Source organism: Myxocyprinus asiaticus, chromosome 43, assembly GCF_019703515.2.
Source record: "Myxocyprinus asiaticus isolate MX2 ecotype Aquarium Trade chromosome 43, UBuf_Myxa_2, whole genome shotgun sequence".
In the NCBI taxonomy this organism is placed as follows: Eukaryota; Metazoa; Chordata; class Actinopteri; order Cypriniformes; family Catostomidae; genus Myxocyprinus; species Myxocyprinus asiaticus.
This window is the reverse complement of record NC_059386.1, coordinates 4015158-4040497: the sequence shown is the minus strand read 5'-3', so window position 1 is coordinate 4040497 and position 25340 is coordinate 4015158. Positions and strand designations below refer to the sequence as shown.

Genomic DNA, 25340 nt, shown 5'->3' with positions numbered 1-25340 from the left:
ACAGTTTGTGGATGAATCTACACGTTCTTTGTGTTTATGCCTCCTACTGGATGGAGCTTGTTTCGTGGAGGAACACACCTTTAGGACAGTTGTGTGCATGAATCTACATGTTTTTTGTGCTTATTCCGCCTACTGGCTGTAGTTTGTTTCATAGATTATTTTCTGTTCTGTAATTCTGTCCCACAAAATTTGTATAGAAGAACCGGACTTGAGCAATCCATCGGCAAAGTTGTCATGGGAACTCTCATTAGGCGTACATGGACTGTTTGAGTTTAGAAGAATGGACGCCGGTTGGCGCTGTCGTGCGCTGTCGTGCGCTGTCTTTTTCTGTTTTTTTTTTTTTTGTTCTGGGGGATGTTCGGGGGTTGATTGTTGCACCAATGTTGGAATGTGGTCTTTATAATTTTATTTTTTGACACACAATAAAAAAATTTCTAATATGTCAAAATGTCAAATGTTAATATGAGTGGATTGTCTCTCTCCACGTGGAATGTGAATGGGTTGGGGCACCCCATAAAAAGAAGAAAGGTTATTTCTTTTCTTAAACAAGAAATATGATATAGTGTTTCTTCAAGAAATGCATCTTTCCCTGCAGGAAGCTGAAAATTTTGGGAAGATATGGGGTGGACATGTATTCTTTAGTGCTGGCTCAAGTAAGAGCAGGGGAGTAATTACAATGATAAGAAAACATCTACAATTCAAATGTCTCAAACAGATTAAAGATAAATTAGGAAGAGTCATTATTGTTTTAGCAGAAATTCAGGGGCAAAGGTTGATTTTGGCTAATATTTACGCACCTAACGCTGATGATCAGGGCTTTTTTAGGGATGTTGCAAGCCATTGGCACCACTCATGATATAATATTGGGAGGAGACTTCAATCTTTTGATGGACTCAGTCCTTGATCATAGTGAAGCAAAATTGTGCAAGCCCCCTAGTGCAACATTGATGCTTCACAGGATGTTTAAAAATCTTGGTCTTATTAATATTTGGAGACTTTTTAACCCATCTGGTAGGGACTATACATTTTTTTCATCAGTCCATAAGATTTATTCTAGGATAGATTTTTTATTTTTTTATTTATATATATATATAAATCCCCCATTTCATCTGTTATGGATTGCTCAATTGGAAACATTTTAGTCTCAGATCACGCCCTGGTGAGTTTAGAGGTGTTGCCACATACGGAGAAAAAGAAATCATATAGTTCCCGCTTTAATGTATCCCTTTTGCAAAATTTTGAATTCCAACAAATGTTAAAGGCTGAAATTAATGTTTATATGGAGACTAACTGGTCTTCAGTATCCTCTGTGGGTGTGGCTTGGGAGGCACATAAGGCAGTTCTTAGGGGTCGGATCATACAGTACGCCACATTCATCAAAAAGTCCAAAGCACGAGAACTCGTGGAGTTGGAAGGGAATATTAAAAGTGCCGAGGCAGAGCTGAAATGCCGAATGTTGTCTGATGCCTCAGAGAGTTGACCCAACTGAAATACAGATATAATACTATTTTCTTGCGAAAGGTGGAGTTTTGGCTATTCAGGACAAGACAGTCATACTTTGAGTCGGGGGACAAAGCATTTTGGCTAACCGATTCAGTAAAGTTATGACATCTCTTATATGTATAGATCAGGTGGGGTTTATTCGGGGCCGCAGTTCTTCTGATAACATTAGGCATTTCATCAGTATCAGTGGTGAATGATCAGACTCAGTTCGATGCCATCTCACTTGACGCTGAAAAGGCATTTGATATGGTAGAATGGGATTATCTTTTTAAGATTTTGGAAATATATGGGTTTGGGAATACTTTTATTGGATGGATTAAGTTACTTTATAGACACCCGGTAGCAGCGGTACAAACAAATGGATTATTTTCAGATTATTTTAATCTGGATAGGGGCACCCGGCAGGGTTGCTCTCTTTCCCCATTATTGTTCTGTCTTGCCCTGGAACCATTAGCAGCCACGATAAGAAGGGAAGATGATTTTCCAGGGGTGGTGGCGGGAGGTGTGGCACATAAACTTTTGCTTTACACTGATGATATTTTATTATTCGTCTCCAACCCCACTAGATCTATGCCTTGCCTTCACAGAATTATTAATACCTTTTCTAAGTTCTCAAGATACAGAGTCAATTGGTGTAAATCCAAAGCTTTGGCTCTGACAGCATACTGCCCAGCAACGGATTTTCAGCCGGGCGCCTTTCAGTGGCCCAAACAGGGCATTAAGTATTTGGGCATTTTATTCCCAGCAAATTTGTCTGATTTAGTTAAGAGTTAATTTTGACCCCTTAATAAAGTTTTTCGAGTGATGTGGGCAGGTGGTCTTCATGACATTTATCTATGATTGAGAAGGTTAACGTTATTAAAATGAATTGTATTCCAAAATTCAACTACCTGCTACAATCTCTCCCTTTAGATGTCCCCCTCACTTATTTCAAACAATTTGATAGCATAGCGAAGTCCTTCATTTGGAATGGTAAGCGTCCCATATTACATTTCAATAAGTAACATAGGCTGACTGACAAAGGTGGGCTAGGCCAACCCAAGATTTTGTTTTATTATTATGCATTCGGTCTCAGACATTTGGCTCATTGGTCTCTTCCACCTGAGAGAGCCGCTCCCTGGTTTTGTATTGAACAGTAAGTTCTTGCCCCTATTTCGCCATTGTAAAGCCTTTCTATCAAACTGATCGGAGAAGTTTAGTTACACCCCGTTGTCTCACATTTGCACTCGGTGTGGACAAAAGTGAGGGTTAAATGTTGATTCTAGTTGAATCAATTAAAAATGTTACTCACAAAAACTAAAATAAATATATACATTTTTATATAAATATATAAAGGGCATTAATATTTGGGTATTTTATTCCCAGCAAATTTGTGTGATTTAGTTAGAGTTAATATTGTAATTATCAGAAGATGGGGACACAACCCATGTTTCTTGGTGGTGTAAGGGTTTAATTATATATAATTTGATTCCGCATTTTCTGTTATGTTTATTTAATTTGTTGAATGGAATCAATAAAAATTGTTAATAAAAAAATCAAATAAAGCTAACCTCACCCATGTACTGCCAAAATGCAAACAACACATCACATGCCCCACCAGAGACAGAAATATACTGGACCACTGCTACACCACTGTAAAGGATGCATATCGCTCTGTCCCATGTGCAGCTTTAGGACTCTCTGATCACTGTCTGTTTCATCTTCTCCCGACCTACAATCAGAAACTAAAACCAGCTAAGCCTGTAGTAAGGACTGTAAAGAGATGACTAATGAAGCAGAGCTGGAACTACAAGCCTGCTTTGACTGGACTGATTGGTGTTTTTGAAGTTGCAGCCACAATGATAAATAATGATAAACCATGGTTTACAGGAAAACTCAGACAGCTTCATCATGCCAAAGACGATGCTTACAGAAGTGGGGATAAAATATTGTACAACCAGGCCAGGACCACACTGTCTAAGGAAATCAGAGTGGCTAAAAGAAGCTACTCTGAAAAGCTGAAAAAACAGTTTTCAGCCAATGATCCTGCATCTGTGTGGAAAGGCCTGAAAAGCATCACCAAGTACAAGACATCTCCCCCTCGCTCTGTCGAGAGTCAACTAATGGCTGATGAACTGAATATGTTTTACTGCAGGTTTGAAAAGCCCAGTCTCACAGCACTCCCCTGCTCTGATCTTCACTTCACACACACACCAACACCTCCTGGAACCCCACTCCTGCTACTCAACCTGCACTTATGGTCTGTGAGGAGGATGTGTGCCGGGTCTTCAAGAAAGAGAAGACTAGGAAAGCTTCAGGCCCAGACAGTGTTTCACCTGCCTGTCTGAAAGTCTGCGCTGACCAACTGGCCCACATCTTCACACAGATCTTTAATAGATCACTGGTGTGAAGTTCCCTGCTGCTTCAAACGCTCCACTATCATTCCAGTCCCCAAAAAACCCAAAATCACAGGACTTAATTACTACAGACCTGTCGCTCTCACGTCTGTGGTCATGAAGTCGTTTGAGAGACTGGTTTTGGACTACCTGAAGGACATCACTGGACCCCTGCTGGACCCTCTTCAGTTTACTTACCATGCAAACAGGTCTGTGGATGATGCTGTCAATATGGGACTGCATTATATCCTGCAACGCCACGACAGACCTGGGACTTATGCAAGGATCCTATTTGTGGAATTCAGTTCAGCCTTCAATACCATCATGCCTGATCTCCTCTCAACCAAACTGACCCAGCTCTCCGTGCCTACCCCAATCTGTCGATGGATCACCAGCTTTCTGACAGATAGACAGCAGCTAGTGAGACTGGGGAAACTCATATCCGGGACCCTAACTATTAGCACTGGTGCTCCTCAGGGATGCGTTCTCTCTCCATTGCTCTTTTCCCTGTACATGAATAACTGCACTGCAAATGACCCCTCTGTCAAGCTCCTGAAGTTTGCAGATGACACCACGGTCATCAACCTCATCCGTGACGGTGACAAGTCTGCATACAGACAGGAGGTTGATCAGCTGGCTGTCTGGTGTGATCACAACAACCTTGAGCTGAACATGCTCAAAACAGTGGAGATGATTGTGGACTTAAGGAGAAATCTCCCCCCTCCCTCCCTCCCCTTACCATCCTGAACAGCACTGTGTCAGCAGTGGATCCATTCAGGCTCCTGGGCTCTACCATCTCTCAGGACCTGAATTGGGACACCCACATAGACTCAATTGTGAAGAAGGCTCAGCAGAGTTTGTACTACCTTTGCCAGCTGAGGAAGTTCAACCTGCCACAGGAGCTGCTGACACAGTTCTACTCAGCCATCATCGAGTCTGTCCTGTGTACATCTATAACTGTCTGGATTGGTTCAGCCACCAAATCAAACAGAAGGATAATACAATGGACAGTCTGGACTGCTGAGAGGATTATTGGTGTCCCCCTGCCCACCCTCCAAGACCTGTATGTCTCCAGAGTGAGGAAACATGCAGGTAGAATCACTCTGGTCCCCACACACCCTGCCCACTCCCTCTTTGAACTGTTGCCCTCTGGCCGGCACCACAGAGCACTGCTTGCCAGGACATCCAGGCACAAGAACAGTTTTTAACCTCAGGCCATTTTTCACATGAACAATTAAACTGCCTCAGGACTCCCCCAAAGTGCAATAATGTAAATACATATCTCATGTACCTGTCAATTCACATATTTAATTCAATAACTGTAAAAACCCCTACCTTGCACATACATTACCATTTGAACATGTACATACACCATTCTATGTCCTATTATTTTTATGTCTATTTATTCTCTTACCTTGTTTTTATTCTGTGTCTCACTGTAATGTTCTGTGTGCACTTGTTTCTCCTATCACCAAAAAAATTCCTTGTGTATGTGAGAACACTTGGCAATAAAGCTCATTCTGATTCTGATTTTTAATTTGAGGAGGGTGTCTGGGAGCAGATTATTGAAAAGCTCTGGCAGTGTGAATGAACAGAATCCCATAATTTCTGGAATCTCTGTGTGAAAGACACTAAAGATGTCCAACCCTGCCTAAATTTACAGTCACTGCATTACAGCCACTAGAGACAATGATTTGTTTGTGGAAATATCTATGTAATTTCTGTGTAAATAGCTTCTATAAAACCCATATTAATACTTCCATCCTGAAAAATGTTCAAACACAGTAAATTATGTACTGTACATAAGGGTTACAGGACACATCGAACATTGATGGATATCAAACTGATTTCAATTGGATTGTGTGATTGTCCATCCAATATGGCTGAAATCCATTCCTATATTATATTGGTGGTGAGTGTTGAGGGAGAACTGTTGCCTGGGCAGTAAATCTCACACTGCTTGAGCTTGACAAACACAGTCTGTCTATAAGCCATCAGTCACAGCCGCTGCTGCTAGCATCTCAATATTATGTGGCCTGGGTTACTCGTGTTAAGATCTGCCTGACCAGACAGCAGGATGGAGAATACTACAACACGTTTCCAAGGGCAACTGCAATCTCATCTGAAAATTAAACAGCAGACACTGGCCAGAACAAGATTACATCTAATACTCTGCCTTTCATTCTGCTTGTAGTCAGATTAAATATTCAATTTATGATTAACAGAATATTCTGCATGACCTCAAACGTAACATATAACAAAAACAATATTTTATCATGTGAATATTAGGTAAGTAGATGCTATTTGCACCCTGGTGCAAATAATGGTGGATTCTATTTACACCCCAGTGCAAATAGTGGCATATATTATTTGCACGCCAACCCTGGTTGGGAATATTGGTAAAGGGTTGACCTTAACTCAGGTGCAAAATGTGGCAGATACTATTTGCACCCATATTTAAACACTAATATACAGTATATGGGTATCACTGCAGGGTATTTACTGTGTTTATTTAGAGTCCCACAGATGCCCTACACCAACCCCTAAACCTAAACCTAACCTTCCCCTATGAAAATAAACCATGGTTTTAGTACAGTAACCATACAGTTTAGCCCTTTACCACCTACAGTCCCAGTACTTTACCCTTAGTAACTTTCTAGATGAGAATTCTTATGAGGAACAGCACACCTGAGGAGACTTTTCCCCTCTTGCATTCGCACTCAAAAAAGTAACCCCAGTAGTGTCGTCATATAGTGTCTACAGTTTTTCTTCTGACATTGTTTGCATGTGCGTATCCTTAGCAGCAACAACAACAAAATTAACAACATCGAAAGAAGATGCCAGGATCTGAGCTACAATTTTGTTTGGGCTGTTTTACACTGGCTGCATTGGAAAACGTAAGGTTTGTTCTTAATGAAAATTTTGAAAATTGCAAAGTGGAAATGGCACCCATTTCGTAGAATGTCTCAGCTGCCATGCTGCCTAATCAGTTACTGGCTTAAATGACAGTCTTTTTGAATGAAAGGAACTCTTAAATCACTCTGTATTTATTATCTTTGAGACTCTCTTTTGTTATATTTGATATGTCTACTCACCTATAAAGGCCTCCCGTGACGTGGGGACTGGAACAGCCATACAGAAGTAGCTATCAGACTGTTAAGAAACAAACACACATTTTAGGCAGTTTCTCCCACAGATACCCACATTTATTGCTGCTCTAATACTGCAAACAAAGTCAAGTATTAAATAAAATTACAGTACTTGGCTATGAAACTGGGCTATGAGTCAGCCTGGGCTTTGATGTGTGCAGTTCTGGGCCCATGATAAAACATTTTTAACTCACATCAATACCAAAGCAATTAAAAGAATGAAATCATAAGGTGGTATATATTATGTTATTGGGTGATTCTCATGAAACCAAGCTTGATTTCTATATAAAATAATTCTGAAATTCTATTTAAAACTTGAACACAATAGATACACTTAGCTCCATCATGCACAAAGATTACAATGGATTTCATGTTTTATGTTAGATTTTTAAATAATTTTCTGGTTAACTTCTTAATAATGCAACACATCCAAATTCAAAATTAGGACCTTTAATTGTAGTATAAACAAAATAATAACAATTAAATAAAACTCAAGTAATGTACAGTACCCCAGGTCCAATAGTAAAAAAAAAAAAAAAAAAAAAAAAAACATTGTTGACATCCCAAACATCCCAGTCTGGATAATAGAATGAAAAAAAAAAAAACTGGTGTCAATCAAACCATTTGTCTCTACTGCAACACTTTTTTGCTGCCTTTTTTGTCAAATAAAGACTTACTCTGCCATGATGCATCAGGTAAAGGATACATTTCTGAAGAGACTTGTTTCAAACACTATGCATTCTCATTAGCACAATTGATACTACATTTGTAAAACAACAGATTTAATGATCAAAATTGACCAATTTTTTATTTTATTTTTTTAAATACCTTTGTAAGATGAAACAATATTTTTTACTAACCTGTAATGGTGCCCCTATTATTAGAATTTTTTGAGTTAGGTCATCTTATCCCAACACACTTTTATCATTACTGCAACATTTTTATACTAAGTATAGTACTAAGCACTATAATGAGTACATTAATGAGAAACTATGATTGCAGTAATGATAAAATAATAAAGTATTTCAGTTTATAATGGTCTGTTTAGTTCTGATATGAATGCATTATTAATTATTCATGTATCATTTTGTTATTCAGGTTGAAAAAAATAAAGTTGTTTCTAAAGATATGCATAAGCATATCTTTATGAGTAGGGATATGCATTACCATGCATGCACACTTTAAACTTCTTTTTTTGTGTGTAATTATGATTAAGTATTTTTGTATCAATTAGTCAACCGATATGGGTTTTTTTTTTATTCTTCTTCTTTTTTTTTTTTTTTTTGCTGATACCAATGCCAATATCTAGAGTGGCTGATGCAGATCATCTCAATATGGACAAATATCAACAGATTAGCAGACTTGGCAGATCATTCTACCACTAATTTGAATGATTTTAATATTCTTGTAAGTGAGAGGTTGTTTGATAAATTATGTGTGAGAGAAACAGGTAGAGATAGTCTCTTTTTTTACTTGGATTTGAACTATAAATTATACATATTTTTCATATATTTTTCGGTACTTTCATAACTGAAACATGTACCAACTTGAGACATACAAGAAAAATTTAACAATTATTAACTGCCAAATCTGATAATTTATCCTTTAATCAACCATTAGACATATACCGTAGTTATTAAAACTATGTGGACAAGGTGCAAACAAAGTGAAAATTTGGTTGGTATGGTTCACGTCTGGGATGTTTCCCATTCCAAATGAAGGACTTCACTTTGCTATCAAATTGTTTGAAATAAGAGAGGGGGACATCTATAGGGAGAGATTGTAGCAGATAGTTGAATTTTGGAATACAATTTATTTTAATAACATTAACCTTCCCAATCATCAATAACTGTAATGAAGCCCACCTGCCCACATCGCTCAAAAACCTTTTAATTAAAGGGTCAAAATTAACTAACTAAAAGCCGTTATCGGGCAGTACGCTGTCAGAGCCAAAACTTTGGATTTAGACCAATTAACTCTGTATCCCGAGAATTTAGAAAAGGAATGAATAATTCTGTGGAGGCAAGGCATAGATCTAGAAGGGTCGGAGACGAATAATAAAATATCATCTGCATAAAGCAGAAGCTTATGCGCCACACCTCCCGCCATCACCCCTAGAAAATCCTCCTCCTTTCTTATCGAGGCTGCTAATGGTTCCAGGGCAAGACAGAACAATAATGGGGAAAGAGGGCAACCCTGCCGGGTGCCCCTATTCAGAGTAAAATAATCTGAAATTAATCCATTTGTTTGTACCGCCGCTACCGGGTGTCTATAAAGTAACTTAATCCATCCAATAAAAGTGTTCCCAAACCCGTACATTTCCAAAATCTTAAAAAGATAATCCCACTCTACCATATCAAATGCCTTTTCGGCGTCAAGTGAGATGGCCGTGAGTCTGATCGTTCGCCACTGACCACATAATATTGATGAAATGCCTAATGTTATCAGAAGAGCTGCGGCCCCGAATAAACCCCACCTGATCAGTATGTATAAGAGATGTCATAACTTGAGCGATGTGGGCAGGTGGGCTTCATTACATTTATCTATGATTGGGAAGGTTAATGTTATTAAAATGAATTGCATTCCAAAATGTTACTACCTGCTACAATCTTTCCCTGTAGATTTCCCCCTCTCTTATTTCAAGCAATTTGATAGCATAGCGAAGACCTTCATTTGGGATGGTAAGCATCCTAGATTAAATTTTAATAAGTTACATAGGCCGATTGACAAAGGTGGGCTAGGCCTACCCAAAATTTTGTTTTATTATTATGCATTCGGTCTCAGACATTTGGCTCATTGGTCGCTTCCACCTGTGAGAGCCCCTCCCTGGTTTTGTATTGAACAGGAAGTTCTTTCCCCTATTTCGCTATTGCAAAGCCTTTCTATGGAACTAATCGGAGAAGTTAATTCACACCCCATTATTTCGCATTTGCACTCGGCATGGACTAAAGTGTCCAGAGTGTTTAATTCGGACATTTATATTAATGTTGCCTCAAGCATATGGCTAAACCCAAAATTATGTATTGATAAGTCCCCTTTCTGCTGGTCAGAGTGGATTGTGAGGGGGGTTACTACACTCAGTGACCTATATGAGAGTGGAGTGTTGAGATCTTTTGAAAATTTGGTTCAACATTTTGGGATTCCCAGATCTCAATTCTATAGGTATGTACAGCTGTGCCACCTGCTTTGTATTGTTTTTGGTATTAGCATTCACTCCCCTAAAGAGGCAGATACTCTGGGAGAGGTGATACTGCTTTCGGAAAAGGTCATATTTTGTATGTGACGTCTTGGGGACTAGGGTTTCGTTCTGCCCCAGACTCTGTATTTTGGGAGATGGGGCGGTCATCAATGTGGGGAATAAACATGTGGAGGATTGGTTTCTATTCAGTGTTATGGTCACCAGACAGGTGATTTTGAGGTGCTGGAAGTCGGCTGGAGCACCCCCATTTCAGGAGTGGTGCTCAGAGATGGGGAGGGTGGCGGCTTTAGAAGAGGATCATATAGAAGACTGGGGAATTTGGATTTGTTTGCTGGGAAATGGGGTAGATACTTGGTGTTCTTGGGGGGTCCACAGGGTGGATCAGTGGAGAGAGAGGGGCAGTTATTAATGTGTGTGAATTATATTTGTATTATTAATTGTTTTGTTTTTGTTTTCTTGTGTAGGTGCTCATGTATGACCACAGCGGTGTTTGTTAAGGGTTAGGGTGGGGTTGGGGATGGGGATGGGTGGTAGTGTGTTTTAAAAGTTGATTCTGTGTATTTATGTTTTGATTTTCTGTGTTTGAATAAAATGTTAATCATAAAAAAGAATGTTAAATAAGAGATGTCATAACTTTACTTAATCGGTTAGCCAGAATTTTTGACAATATTTTTTACGTCTAGCTGGATCAGGGAAATTGGACGGTAACTCTTACACTCATTTGGATCTTTGTCCTTTTTAAGAATCAGACTGATCCAGGCTTGTGTCATTGTTTGGCGGAAGCTTTCCAGTCTTTAATGTTTCCATATAAACTTCTAACAAAATGGAACTGGAAAGAAGCCGAGGCAGAGCTGGCGCACCGAATGTCATCTGATGGCCTCAGAGAATTGACCCGACTGAAATACAGACATAACACTATTTTGTCACAGAAGGTGGAGTTTTGGCTATTCAGGGCAAGACTTTCATATTTTGAGTCGGGGGCAAGGCAGGGGAACTTCTGGCTAGATATATAAAACAGAGAATCTTTTTCTACCATTCCCTCAGTGAAATCTGCTGGTGGTGAAATGTTTACCTCTGCCATTAATATTAATAATGCTTTTAAAGAATTCTATCTTGATCTCTATAGTTCCACGTCTTCGTCTACTGATGAAGATATTAGAAACTTTGTGGAACCATTAGAACTTCCTAAACTGATGACTGAGCAAAAACATTCTCTTGATTCTGAGATAACCTTGGAGGAGCTTGGCTAGGTAATTAAGTCCTTTCCTACAGGCAAGGCTCCGGGGCCAGATGGCTTCTCCGTTGAATTTTTTTCTGCTGAATCTTATGCTACAGAACTGGCTCCACTTTTGCTAGAAGTTTATACGGAATCATTAAAGAATGGAAAGCTTCCGCCAACCATGACGCAAGCCCGGATCAGTTTGATTCTGAAAAAGGACAAAGATTCAAGCGAGTGTAAGAGTTACCATCCAATTTCCCTGATCCAGCTAGACGTTAAAATATTGTCAAAAATTTTGGCTAACTGATTAAGTTATGACATCTCTTATACATATAGATCAGGTGGGGTTTATTTGGGCCATAGCTCTTCTGATACCATTAGGCGTTTCATGTGGTCAGTGGCGAATGAACAGACTGCGGTCGCTGCCATATTACTTGACGCCGAAAAGGCGTTTGATATGGTAAAATGGGATTATCTTTTTAAGATTTTGGAAATGTACGGGTTCGGGAATACTTTTGGATGAATTAAATTACTTTATAGAAACCCAGTAGCGGCAGTACAAACAAATGGATTAATTTCAGATTATTTTACTCTGGATAGGGGCACCTGGCAGGATTGCCCTCTTTCCCCCTTATTGTTCTATATTGCCCTGGAACCATTAGCAGCCGCAATAAGAAAGGAGAATGATTTTCCAGGGGTGATGGTGGGAGGGATGGTGCATAAGATTTTGCTTTACGCAGACGACATTTTATTATTGGTCTCCGACCCCATTAGATCTATGCCTTGCCTCCACAGAATTATTCATTCCTTTTCTAAGTTCTCAGGATACAGAGTCAGTTGGTTTAAATCTGAAGCTTTGGCTCTGACAGCGTACTGCCCGGTAACGGCTTTTCAGCCGGGTGCCTTCCAGTGGCCCAAACAGGGCATTAAGTATTTGGGCATTTTATTCCCAGCAAATTCGTGTGATTTAGTTGGAGTTCATTTTGACCCTTTAATAAAAAAGGTTTTCGAGTGATGTGGGCAGGTGGGCTTCATTACATTTATCTATGAAAGTTAATGTTATTAAAATGAATTGTATTACAAAATTCAACTACCTGCTACAATCTCTCCTTATAGATGTCCCCCTCTCTTCTTTCAAGCAATTTGATAGCATAGCGAAGTCCTTCATTTGGAATGGTAAACATCCCAGATTACATTTCAGTAAATTGCATTAGCCAATTGACAAAGGTGGGCTAGACCTATCCAAGATTTTGTTTTATTATTATGCACTCGGTCTCGGACCAATTTGGCTCACTGGTCGCTTCCACCTGAGAGAGCCCCTCACTGGTTTTGTATTGAACAGGAAGTTCTTGCCCCTATTTCGCCACTGCAAAGCCTTTCTATCAAACTAACCGGAGAAGTTAAGTTACACCCCGTTATCTCACATTTGTATGGACAAAAGTGTCCAAAGTGTTTAGTTCGGACATTTATTTAAATGTTGCTTCAAGCATATGGCTGAACCCAAAATTATGTATTAATAAGTCCCCTTTCTGCTGGACAGAGTTGATTGTGAGAGAGGTTAATATACTCTGTGACCTATATGAGAGTGGAGTGTTGAGATCCTTTGAAAATTTGGTTCAACATTTTGGGATTCCCAGGTCTCAATTCTTTAGGTATTTACAGCTGAGCCACCTGCTTTGTACTATTTTGGGGAGTAGCATACACCCCCCTAAAGCGTTAGATACTCTGGAAGTGGTGATTACTACTTTTGGAAAAGGCCATGAGGCATCAGTGTATTACTCCCTGCTAATTCAGAGTCTGGGGGATGAAGCTTCAACTTCTCTCAACAGATTATGGGAGAAAGATTTAAACTTGGTATTTGAGGAGGGAGTGTGGGCTAGGATTCTAAAAAAACATCAAGTCTGCATCTAGAGATGCAAGGGTGTGCCTTATGCAATTTAAGATTTTACATTGATTCTATTGGACCCCTTCTAGATTGTATAGGCTTGGTCTTAAAGACACACCACCTGCTGGCGATGCCAATCAGAAGATGGGGACACAACTCATGTTTTTTGATGGTGTGTTAAGATCCAAGAGTTTTGGTTGAGGGTTCACAATTTTATGTGTGACGTATTGGGCACTCAAATTTCATTTTGCCCCAGACTCTGTATTTAGGCGATGGGGCGGTCATTAGAATAGGGGATAAATACATAAGAAATTGGGTCCTAGCCAGTGTTATGATCAGTAGACAGATCATTCTGAGGGGATGGAAGTCGGCTGGTGCGCCCTCATTTCGGGAGTGGTGCACGGAGATAGGCAGGGTGGCGGCATTTGAGGAGATGTCAGATAGAAGGCTAGGCAACCTGGAGGCGTACTTTGGCTTTGACCACAGGGATGTTTGTTAGGGGAAGGGTGGGGTTGGGTATTGGAGGGGGAGGGTAATAATGGGGGTTAAAAGTTGATTCTGTGCATATATGTTTTGCGTTTCTGTTTCATTTGTTTGAATCAATAAAATGTGTTAATTGGAAGAAAAAAAAAGGGCAATTATTGCTAAAATATTTTTTACATATCGCCCAGCCCTACAGCACATTTGACAAGACAGGCAGAAATAGCAAGAATGCTTTTGTTTAAAACTACCAGAACTACTGCTTGGTAAAGAGAAACACTTCATCATCCTTATAAACACCTGCTGCATCTCCATTCTCCATCTCACGCTTCATCTGATGTATACAGGTATTTCTCTGCCTTGTGAATCAGTCCATTTTAATAATATAACTATGCCTGTGTATCAATTTATGTAATATAGATAATATATTAATAATATAAATATTAAAAATATCATCCTATTATCTATATTTTAATTGCCTACATATTATTATCTGTTGTCCATGAACATCATAACTGATTTAGCAGCAAGTTCCCCTCTTTCAGGATTTCATTTATTAATTTTCAGTGCATTTTGTCAACTTGTCAGTCTGGTGAGAACTGACTTAAACTCTTAAAGAAACAGCTGACAAAAAAATGAAAATTCAGACTTAACTTACTCACCTAATGTTTTGCAAACCCATATGACTTTCTTTTTTCCATGAACCACAAAAGGAGACGTTAGGCAGAATGTTAGTCTCAGTCATCTACTTTTGTATTCCATTTCAATTTCTCTCATTTATGGGCTTGGAACAACATGAGGTAGGGTTATTATGACAGAATAAAAATATTTGGGTGAACTATTCTTTTAACTACCTGTTTAAGTACTTGTTAAAAGGTATTTACCAAGAACAACAATGTACATGAAAGTCAGTACACAACTGCATCATGTCTTCCTGGAAAATGAGTAACTAATTGAGAATACTGAAGCAAATATTGCTTCTAAATAAACTATATTTGCACTACAATTTAAAATAGTCATTTTTTTCCTCTCCGGAAAAGTAGCATTTCTACTCGGACAAGTACATGACAATGCTTAATGTTGAAACCTTCTATATACTTTAAAAATCATTCCATTTGAATAAAACTAGAGGTACAAATGTAGAAAAGTAGCCCCCTGTGAGATTTAGGTGATTGTTGTAAAATTTCAGATGTTTTAGTATACCAACTTTTATTCCCTCCCAAAGCACGTAAAAGGCAATCAATATTGTAGCAAGGCTACGTAATGTCTTGTTCCCTCCTTTTAGGGAACCAGGGTTACCATAGTAATCTAGACACCTCTTTCAAGTCAGTCATTCGACATTACATTGATGCTAATGCTAGGGGTCCGTATACTGTATTGCCACAATACTGATTTGGCTGCACCTGCTACCAAAATATGTGGCAGAAAGTAGGGCTGGGCGATACATTGAATATTAGCGATATTATCATGATAATTTTGCTGACGATATAAAATTAGGGAATATCATGAATATCGCAATAGTGTTAAAAGTTTAACTTAGTTTCTAAAGACGGCACCAGTAGACCAGTTTCACTCCCCCTTTTCATCTTACAAGTATGACAGCATTAATACAAGAGATGTACTGAAGGGGGAGGGTCTGTTTACACATCATTAGAAAATGGTGACAGCAAGCGACACAGGTGTGGAATGAGACATGGGAGGAGATGATATTTTGTCCCCAAAAAGAACGCACAATCTGAAATATGGGGATGGTTTGGTTTTAAGAAAACAGATACTGAACAAAATACCATATTTTGCAAGCTGTGCAAGATGATAGCCACAAGGTTTGGTAGCACAACGAATCTCTTTCACCATCTCAAGCAACATCCTGTGCCATACAAGGAATGCATGAAACTCCACGGGCCATCACTTGCCTTGGCCTCTTCTTCTGCCGAAAAATCTGGTAGGCCTACCGTACCAAAACAAACAAAGCTGGTTGAATCATTCTCCTGCAGTGTGCCATATGCGAGAAATAGTATGAAGTTGGAAGATATTACATCGGTGTTTATCTTTTACATAGCCAAAGATATGATACCTGTCAGTACTGTGGAAAAAATTAGGTTCAAGCGGCTGCTAACAACAATCGACCCCCGATATAATTTGCCGTGTCAGAAATACTTTGCTCAGGAAGCGCTCCCAAAGCTGTATTTTAAAGTTCGCGAACAGCATAAAATGCACTTTGCTACCACTTCCGACCTGTGGACGAGCCAAACCTGCGAACCCTACCTCAGTCTAACTACACATTTTATTGATGGCTTGGAGCTTAAATGCGCTTGTCTGCAAACCAGTTCTATTTCACAGATGAACACATGGGAGAAGTCATCGCAGATGGATTATGTGAGTAAAGTATGCATCACAACTGACAACGGGAGCAATATTGTCAAAGTGATTGAGTTGAATAAGTGGACAAGGCTGCAATGTTTCAGACATCGCCTTCATCTTGCTGTTGTTAAGTGTTTTAAGATGAGGGATTTTATGTCAATCTAAACTGCAACTGAATACATTTCCAAAGTGTGTGTGTCTGTGTGTGTGTTCGTTCTTTAGGTCTATGCTCCAACTCACTCTCTGCGGTCTATAAACGACCAACCCCTGGTGGTCCCATCACAAAGAGGCTCAAAGTCTATTTTACGATCGTTCACTTTCTCTGCTCCTCTGTGGTGGAATGAACTCCCAAACTCCACACGATCTACTGTTACCTTCTCAACATTCAAGAACCAGGGGGCCTGGGTAGCTCAGAAAGTAAAGATGCTGACTACCACAACTGGAGTCGCAAGTTCGAATCCAGGGCGTGCTGAGTGACTCCAGTCAGGCTTCCTAAGCAAACAATTGGCCCGGTTGCTAGGGTGGGTAGAGTCACGTTGGGTTAACCTCCTCGTGGTCGCTATAATGTGGTTCTTGCTCTCTGTGGGGCGTGTGGTGTGTTGTACGGGGATGCCACAGAGAATAGCGTGAGCCTTCACACAAGCTACATCTCCACGGTAACGCGTTCAACAAACCACGTGATAAGATGCGTGGATTGATGGTCTCAGACGCGGAGGCAACTGAGATTCATCCTTGGCCACCCTGATTGATTACTACTGCAATTAATGTACAAAAAAACAAAAATCCTTGTCTGTCTCTTTCTTCTGTGCTCTTTCTTGGCAGTCCTATACTGCAGATGTTGTTAAACTTAGTATGACAAATTGCTTGCTATGTGTCTCATTTGTAAGTCACTTTGGATAAAAGTGTCTGCTAAATGACTAAATGAAATGTAATGTAAATGTGTGAGTGTGTGTGTATGTATGTGTGTGTGGGTGGGTTTGGGTGGTTTATGAGGACATTTCTTTAAGTTACAAACTGGTAATTACAAGGCTATTATGCTATAAATGTGTTTTTTGAGGACATTTCTAGTGTCCCCATAATTCAAATCGCTTAAAAAAAAAAAAAAAAAAAAAAAAAACATACTAAATGATGTTTTTTTGAAAATGTAAAAATGCACAAAGTTTTTTGTGAGGGTTTGGTTTAGGGGATAGAATCTATAGTTCGTACAGTATAAAAATCATTATGTCTATAGAGAGTCCTCATAAGGATAGCCACACCAGTGTGTGTGTGTGTGTGTGTGTGTGTGTGTGAGAAAGAGAGAGGGAGAGCTAGCCTCATTTTGTGATAGTATAATTGTGTGTGTGTGTGTGTGTGTCAGGGAGACAGCATGGAGTAGGCTTTGGTTTCACACTTCATTTGTGGAATAGTTTGGCTCTTAACAAAGTTAGGTTAAAGGAAATGTACTGTATACAAATGTTTTTCACAGAGAAAAGCATGAGGGATTTCCGCATTGAACACAGTATTGGTGTGTGCAAGAACATTTTGGCCAGCTTCTCACTGTAATGGAAAATTTTGAATTAAGTTTAAAAGATAACTTAGAAGGTGCAAAGAAGTGTCAATGCAAGTGGAATCTTTTAAGGGAAACTGGAAAATGGGAACCTGACATTGTTGAACCCTATGCACTGTAACATGCAACTTACGATGACTGGAAGTTTCATCATACTTTTTATTTATAACTACATTTCATAACGTTGATCTCTTGCCAAGAAGATTAGCTAATCCTAACTATGTCCAATCAAAATGGTGTAAACAAGTATTACGGGAGTTAGATATGCAATAATGTATAAAAGCTTCTGAATTATTTTGTTAGGAAGAGTCTCTAATGAAAAGAGATCTCTCCGGCCATATACTAATAAACGAGAAAAAGGAGAAACTGGAGTCCAGGATGAGTTATTATGCTTCAGCATAAGTCTAGATATATAAATTGAGTATTACGGTAAATTGCTAGAGACAGCAAGATTCTCGGCTTGAGTGCGTATTGACTGCGGGCAGGACGCTGCCAACCTCTCAGTGGATGCTGAGTTGTAACAAGCTGGGAAACTAGGAGACCAGCTGCTGGGAAACTAGGAGACCAGTGTTAGTTAGGTAGTTTAGGGAATTTACTTCTATTTTGGGAAAGTACTAAACATTTCCACGACATCACACAGTTGGAGAAGGAGAAGAGAACTTGCCAATGTCCAGAAGGACCTCAGTCTACCAAGTCACCAGCTTATTACAGAGTCACCTACCAGGTGGGGATCCAGGGAACAAATGATTGCTCGAGTCCTGGAGCAAGAACCAGCCATAAGCAAAGTCCTTGCCTCTGATAAAAAGGCAAGACATTTGGTTCCTACCTGGTATAACCTTGAGGTGCTGGAGTCTGTTCACAAAGCTATACGGTCCCTTCTAGATTGTACCAATGCATTGTCAGGTGAGGACTATGTGTCAGTTCCCTGTGTCAAACCAGTGCTTTCTCTGTTCAATATCAACATCCTTGCACCTCAATAAGAAGATAATGACCTTACCAAATCAATCAAAAGCTCAATTTTGGAGTACCTCAGTGATAAATATTCTGATCCTGAGACCAACAGGCTGTTGGACATTAGCTTTCTCACTGATCCAAGGTCTAAATGCACTTATATTGAGGACCACAAAATTGAGTCCCTACTTGCTAACACTTACTTTGAGCCTGACACTGTGGTGTCCACTCCAACAGCAACTGCAGAATATGAATATTGAATATCAATCCTTGTGTTAATTTACATCAGTGTAAAATTTAGTATTGGTAAAGTACTTTGCTCTAAAGAAGCTGGCAGACTGCACTTTGTTTTGTGCCTGATTTGTACCTTTTTCTTCATATTGTTCTATTGGTACATTTAAACATGATTGAATTACTCATTGTGTTATTTTATGTCAGTGTAATATATAGTACTTGAAATGCTATCTACAAAAAAAAAAAAAAGACTGCACATTTTGTACCATTATCTTCATATTTTTATATTGGTACATTTAAATAAATATGATTTTTTTTTTAATTCCTTCTGTGTTCATTTATTTAAAAGCAGTAAGTGGTCACTATGTCTAGATTATTAGTAAACATTTTGTATGTTCTTTAAATCATCAAAATCAAGTCTTTTTCATGGGGGGCAAAAGAAAACAACCTTTTTAAATTGTTCCAGAGCAAATGCAAAAATATTGATATATATATATCGAATATCAGCTTCGTTGATTGTAAACAGGTGCGATTGTTTTATCGTGTCGCTTGGTTGCAGAGATGCGGTATAGCTCCATTTGCTTGTTGAATTAACAATCCAGATGTTTATACATCTTCAAGGTCAGTTAATATCCCAACTAGGGCTGCCCCTGACCAAAGATTTTCCTAGTCGACTAGCAGGCGTTAGTTTAAGCCATTAGTCGACTAGTTGTCGCACATTTATTATATTAATTTAATTACTTAAATAGATATTTTTTGGGGGGGCATCAGAAAATGGTTTGAGTTCCAGGGCTGAGAAAGAATGTTATATGTAACATTGCTAACACTGTTCTACATTACAGAGAAATACTAAACCTTAATAATGAACCTTTAAAATATAAATTTTATAAGCACAAGCACGAAGCAAGCCGCAGCAACACCGGCAAAAGCGGTAATGATTCTGAATGTGTCGGAAAAACCAGCAAGGAGACTGAACATTTTATTAATTTATAGAGAGAAATGCACATAAGGGTTGTGCCGACAGACAATGATCTCGGGGATCAACGATGTCAAAGTGATCGCCAATAGCTGATGCCTTTGACGATGTCAAGACGATATTTGGCTCGTTTTCCCATTAATGTATTATTATTATATTATTAGGCTATTATTATCATCAAATTAATATTACAAATAATTTGCCCGTAGACACACAGACATGTGCTTGAAGAAACACACTTTATTATATCATTAAGAACAGATGACAGAAAAGCATCTATGCGCATGTATGACACACTGTTTTTACAGAGGCTTGCAGTCTCGTGGAACACACGTATGTAAAAGGTTCTCACTCTCTCTTTATTTCCGTCCTCTGAATATATTTTTTTAATTTATTTTTTGCAAGAACAGTATCGTCTATGAGTGCTGCAAATGACCTCAGACATCTCAGCTCAGGAGGTGCTTTGAGTTCAGTTCATTTTATTTCCACAGGGCAGTTCATTGTGACCACAACTCTGCAGCCTATACATCTGTGATTAAAACATAAAATAATGCAAAAACACATTCACCTCAAACCATGATTTATATTTCAGTGATTATTATCATCATTATAATGATTATTTTTACATTTATAATTGTTTTTATGCTTAATTGCTTTTTCGTTTCATTTGGTGTGCAATTTGAATTTAGAAATGTTTTTGATTTAAGTTTTTCAATGCAAAATCACTAAAGCAAGAATATTCACCGATCCCTCAGCCTGGGTGTTGCTGATGTAATTGGATATTGTGATATACATATATATATATATATATATCATGAAGGAGGGAACAAAATGAATTTATTCACACACATGATGTATTTTCCAGGACAACTAAATAACAGACTGGTAGAGAATGCACAGATGGAGTAGGTTACTTTCCAAAGAGATGTTGCCCTTCACAACTGTTATAAAGCCATTTTAATTGCACTTAATTTTTTTCCAGTTTCATTTGAATATTTTATTAAAATGAATAAAAAAATTTAGTTCAAAATTTGAAATCAAGGTGTCTTGTTTTATTGTGTAGGCTTAACCCTAACCCTGCTTAACAAATATTACCCCATAGTACCACCTAGTGTCCAACCAGCGGTAATACCAGTGTTCGTTGGTTTCCTGTGGAGTTTTTTTTTTCTGCGACCAACCGACCAAGACTCTTCTCATCAAATAACATTTGGTTGACTATTAGGGGGCAGCCCTGTTCCCAAAAATTTAAAATATAGGCTTTCTTGGCTAATTGCGCACTCGACAAGCATCCAGTGAGCTTTCATCTGCTTTTCATTTTAGGTTTCATCTGCAACAACAATCGCAGTTGTAATGCAGTACAGCAGATTGATTGTGAGGAGATGCAGTCCAGACCTTAGGCCTGAAGAAGCACCATGTTAATATCAAGACATGGAAAAAAAAAAAATGCATCTGAATGCGTTTAACATCTGCTGTGATAAAAAATAAACGATCCGAAATGTATTTTTACAGTCTATTCAAAGGACGATATTTCTCAGCTTTTTAAAGAAATGTTTTGTTTTTATTATTATTTTTTTTATTATCTTTGATCTTAAAGAAGATGTAAAGAGCTCTTACTTCTGTTGGAATCACTTCTGGCATGTGGATATCCAGGGAGAAATTGTAAGGATTTGACAAGACGAATGGCTGTCTGATCCTGGAGCAGTCATTTAGGTCTGACCAGGCACTGTCCTGAAACCTGTTTACAGAAAAACACAACTTCACTAGATCTCATAAGAAAATTATATGAGGAGTGGTTGACAATACTGACAATACTGTCAAATCTTCTGACAGCTAGGCCTGCAACTAATGATTATTTTGATAATCGTCTAATCTAAAGATTATTAGAATGATTATAAGACTATTCCAGCAATTATTGCAATGATTATTCTTTAGCACTTAATGTACATTTTAGCATGTTCCTCGAGATAAAAGGTTGTATTAAATGTTCTTACTAACAATAAACAGGACAAAATCACCTTTTCAAAATACCTCTAAATGACACTCTGAATTACAGGAGAAAAAACATTTTTATATATATAGATAGATAGATAGATAGATAGATATAGATATAAACTTACGTTCAACTGCTTTTATTTTCAGCAAACTTAACGTGTAAATATTTGTATAAACATAAAAAGATTCAACAACTAAGATATAAACTGAACAAGTTTTCTAACAGAAATTGAATAATGTGTCAAAATCAAAAGTAACAGTCAGTATCTGGTGTGGCCACCAGCTGCATTAAGTACTGCAGTGCATCTCCTCCTCATTGACTGCACCAGATTTGCCAGTTCTTGCTGAGAAATGTTATCCCACTCTTCCAACCAAGGCACTTGCAAGTTCCCGGACATATCTGGAGGGAATGGCCCTAGCCCTCACCCTCCAATCCAACAGGTCCCAGACGTGCTCAATGGGATTGAGATCGGGGCTTTTCGTTGGCCATGGCAGAACTCTGACATTCCTGTCTTGCAGGAAATCATGCACAGAACGAGCAGTATGGCTGGTGGCATTGTCATGCTGGAGGGTCATGTCAGGATGAGCCTGCAGGAAGGGTACCACATGAGGGAGGAGAATGTCTTCCCTGTAACGCACAGCTTTGAGATTGCCTGCAATGACGCTGTGACACACCGCCCCAGACCATGATGGACCCTCCACCTCCAAATCGATCCCGCTGCAGAGTACAGGCCTCAGTGTAACGCTCATTCCTTCGACGATAAACGCGAGTCCGACCATCACCCCTGGTGAGACAAAACCGCGAAATGTCAGTGAAGAGCACATTTTGCCAGTCCTGTCTGGTCCAGCAAAGGTGGGTTTGTGCCCATAGGTGACGTTGTTGCTGGTGATGTCTGGTAAGGACCTGCCTTACAATAGGCCTACAAGCCCTCAGTCCAGCCTCTCTCAGCCTATTGCGGACAGTCAGAGCACTGATGGAGGGATTGTGCATTCCTGGTGTAACTTGGGCAGTTGTTGTTGCCATCCTGTACCTGTCCCGCAGGTGTGATATTCGGATGTACTTATCCTGTGCAGGTGTTGTTACATGTGGTCTGCCACTGCGAGGACGATCAGCTGTCCTTCCTGCCTCCCTGTAGCGCTGTCTTAGGCATCTCACAGTACAGATATTGCAATTTATTGCCCTGGCTACATCTTCAGTCCTTATACCTCCATGCAGCATGCCTAAGGCACATTCACACAGATGACAGGGAACTTTCTTTTGGTGTTTATCAGAGTCAGTAGAAAGGTTTCTTTTTTGGATCCTAAGTTTTTATAACTGTCACCTTAATTGCCTACCGTCTGTAAGCTGTTAGTGTCTTAACGACCATTCCACAGGTGCATGTTCATTAATTGTTTATGGTTCATTGAACAAGCATGGAAAACATTGTTTAAACCCTTTACGATAAAGATCTGTAAAGTTATTTGGATTTTTACAAAATTATTTTTAAAATACAGTGTCCTGAAAAAGAATTTATATATATTTTAGTTTATACAATAAAAAAAAAAAAAAGAATATCACTGCGAAAAATCAGTCATGTTTTTTCTTGTTTTACATTTGGAAATATAAAAAAAATCCTTAAAACAAGATACATTTACATGAGAAGCAACTTATAAGATATTTATACTTGCTTTCAGAGAATGTACAGTTAAAGTCAGAAGTTTACATACATTTTGTTAGTATTTGGTAGCATTGCTTAACTTGGGTCAAACGTTTTGGGCAGCCTTCCACAAGCTACTCGTAATAAGGTGCTGGAATTTTGGCCCATTCCTCCAGACAGAACTGGTGTAACGGAGTCAGGTTTGTAGGCCTCCTTGCTCGCACATGCTTTTTCAGTTCTGCCCACAAATTTTCTTTCGGATTAAGGTCAGGGCTTTGTGATGGCCACTCCAATACCTTGACTTTGTTGTCCTTAAGCCATTTTGGCACAAATTTGGAGGTATGCTTGAGGTCATTGTCCATTTGGAAGACCCATTTGTGACCAAGCTTTAACTTCCTGGCTGATGTCTTGAGATGTTGCTTCAATATTTCAACATAATTTTCCTTCTGCATGATGCCATCTATTTTGTGAAGTACACCAGTCCCTCCTGCAGCAAAGCACCCTAACAACATGATGCTGCCACCCCCATGCTTCACGATTGGGATGGTGTTCTTCTGCTTGCAAGCCTCACCATTTTTCCTCCAAACATAACAATAGTCATTATGGCCAAACAGTTAAATTTTTGTTTCATCAGACCAGAGGACATTTCTCCAAAAAGTAAGATCTTTGTCCCCATGTGCACTTGCAAACTGTAGTCTGGCTTTTTTATGACAGTTTTGGAGCAGTGGCTTCTTCCTTGCCGAGCAGCCTTTCAGGTTATGTCGATATAGGACTCATTTTACCGTGGATATAGATCCTTGACTACCTGTTTCCTCCAGCATCTTCACAAGGTCTTTTGCTGTTGTTCTGGGATTGATTTGCACTTTTCATAAATAAATGCATTCATCTCTAGGAGACAGAATGCGTCTCCTTCCTGAGCAGTATGATGGCTGCGTGGTCCCATGGTGTTTATACTTGCACACTATTGTTTGTACAGATGAACGTGGTACCTTCAGGAATTTGGAAATTGCTCCCAATGATGAACCAGACTTGTAGAGGTCTTTTGTAGAGGCTGATTTATTTAGATTTTCCCATGATGTCAAGCAAAGAGGTACTGAGTTTGAAGGTAGGCCTTAAAATACATCCACAAGTACACCTCCAGTTCAGTACACCTCCTATCAGAAGCTAACTGGCTAATTGTCTAAAGGCTTGACATCATTTTCTGGAATTTTCAAAGCTGCTTAAAGGCACAGTTAACTTAGTGTATATAAAATTCTGACCCACTGGAATTGTGATATAGTCAATTAAAAGTTAAACGATCTGTCTGTAAACAATTGTTGGAAAAATTACTTGTGACATGCACAAAGTAGATGTCCTAAATGACTTGTCAAAACTATAGTTTTCTAATATTAAATCTGTGGAGTAGTTAAAAAAACAAAAAGAGTTTTAATGTTTACATGATGTGTATGTAAACTTCTGACTACAAATGTATCTGATATATAAGTGTATTTTGTCTATAAGTGGGTTCCACTTCCTTATACTTCTGTCAGTGCAGTAAAGACAAAATACACTTATATTCAATATATATTCAACATATAAAAAGGTATTTTGTTGGGAGTCACACTTTCATCGCATTGCGCCACGTGAATGGCGAGCTCTGCGCACTTTGCTAGTTTTAACACTATTAATGTCATAAACCAGTGAGATTCAATATACTCTGTTCCATAACTGTTCTAGGAGGACAATATGTCAAAGAATTCAGAATTCAAAATCCTTGGGTTCTGGAGACATTAAAAGACACTTATGTGCTCAAGCTGAGGCCCCGAGCCTGGGAGTCGATTTGGTTGGAGAAAT

General features: G+C 38.9%; 1 protein-coding gene across 3 annotated transcripts in view; it reads right to left on the bottom strand.

The window, feature by feature from the left end:
- LOC127433275 (peptidyl-glycine alpha-amidating monooxygenase B-like) overlaps positions 1 to 25340 on the bottom strand; it is a 339472-nt gene that overhangs the window by 263914 nt on the left and 50218 nt on the right. For all 3 annotated transcript variants that reach the window (XM_051685008.1, XM_051685009.1, XM_051685010.1), the window contains 2 exons: positions 21493 to 21613; positions 6974 to 7031 (listed from right to left, as the gene is read on the bottom strand). In XM_051685008.1, the coding sequence (XP_051540968.1) occupies positions 6974 to 7031; positions 21493 to 21613 (179 nt within the window). The remainder of the gene's footprint in view (positions 1 to 6973; positions 7032 to 21492; positions 21614 to 25340) is intronic.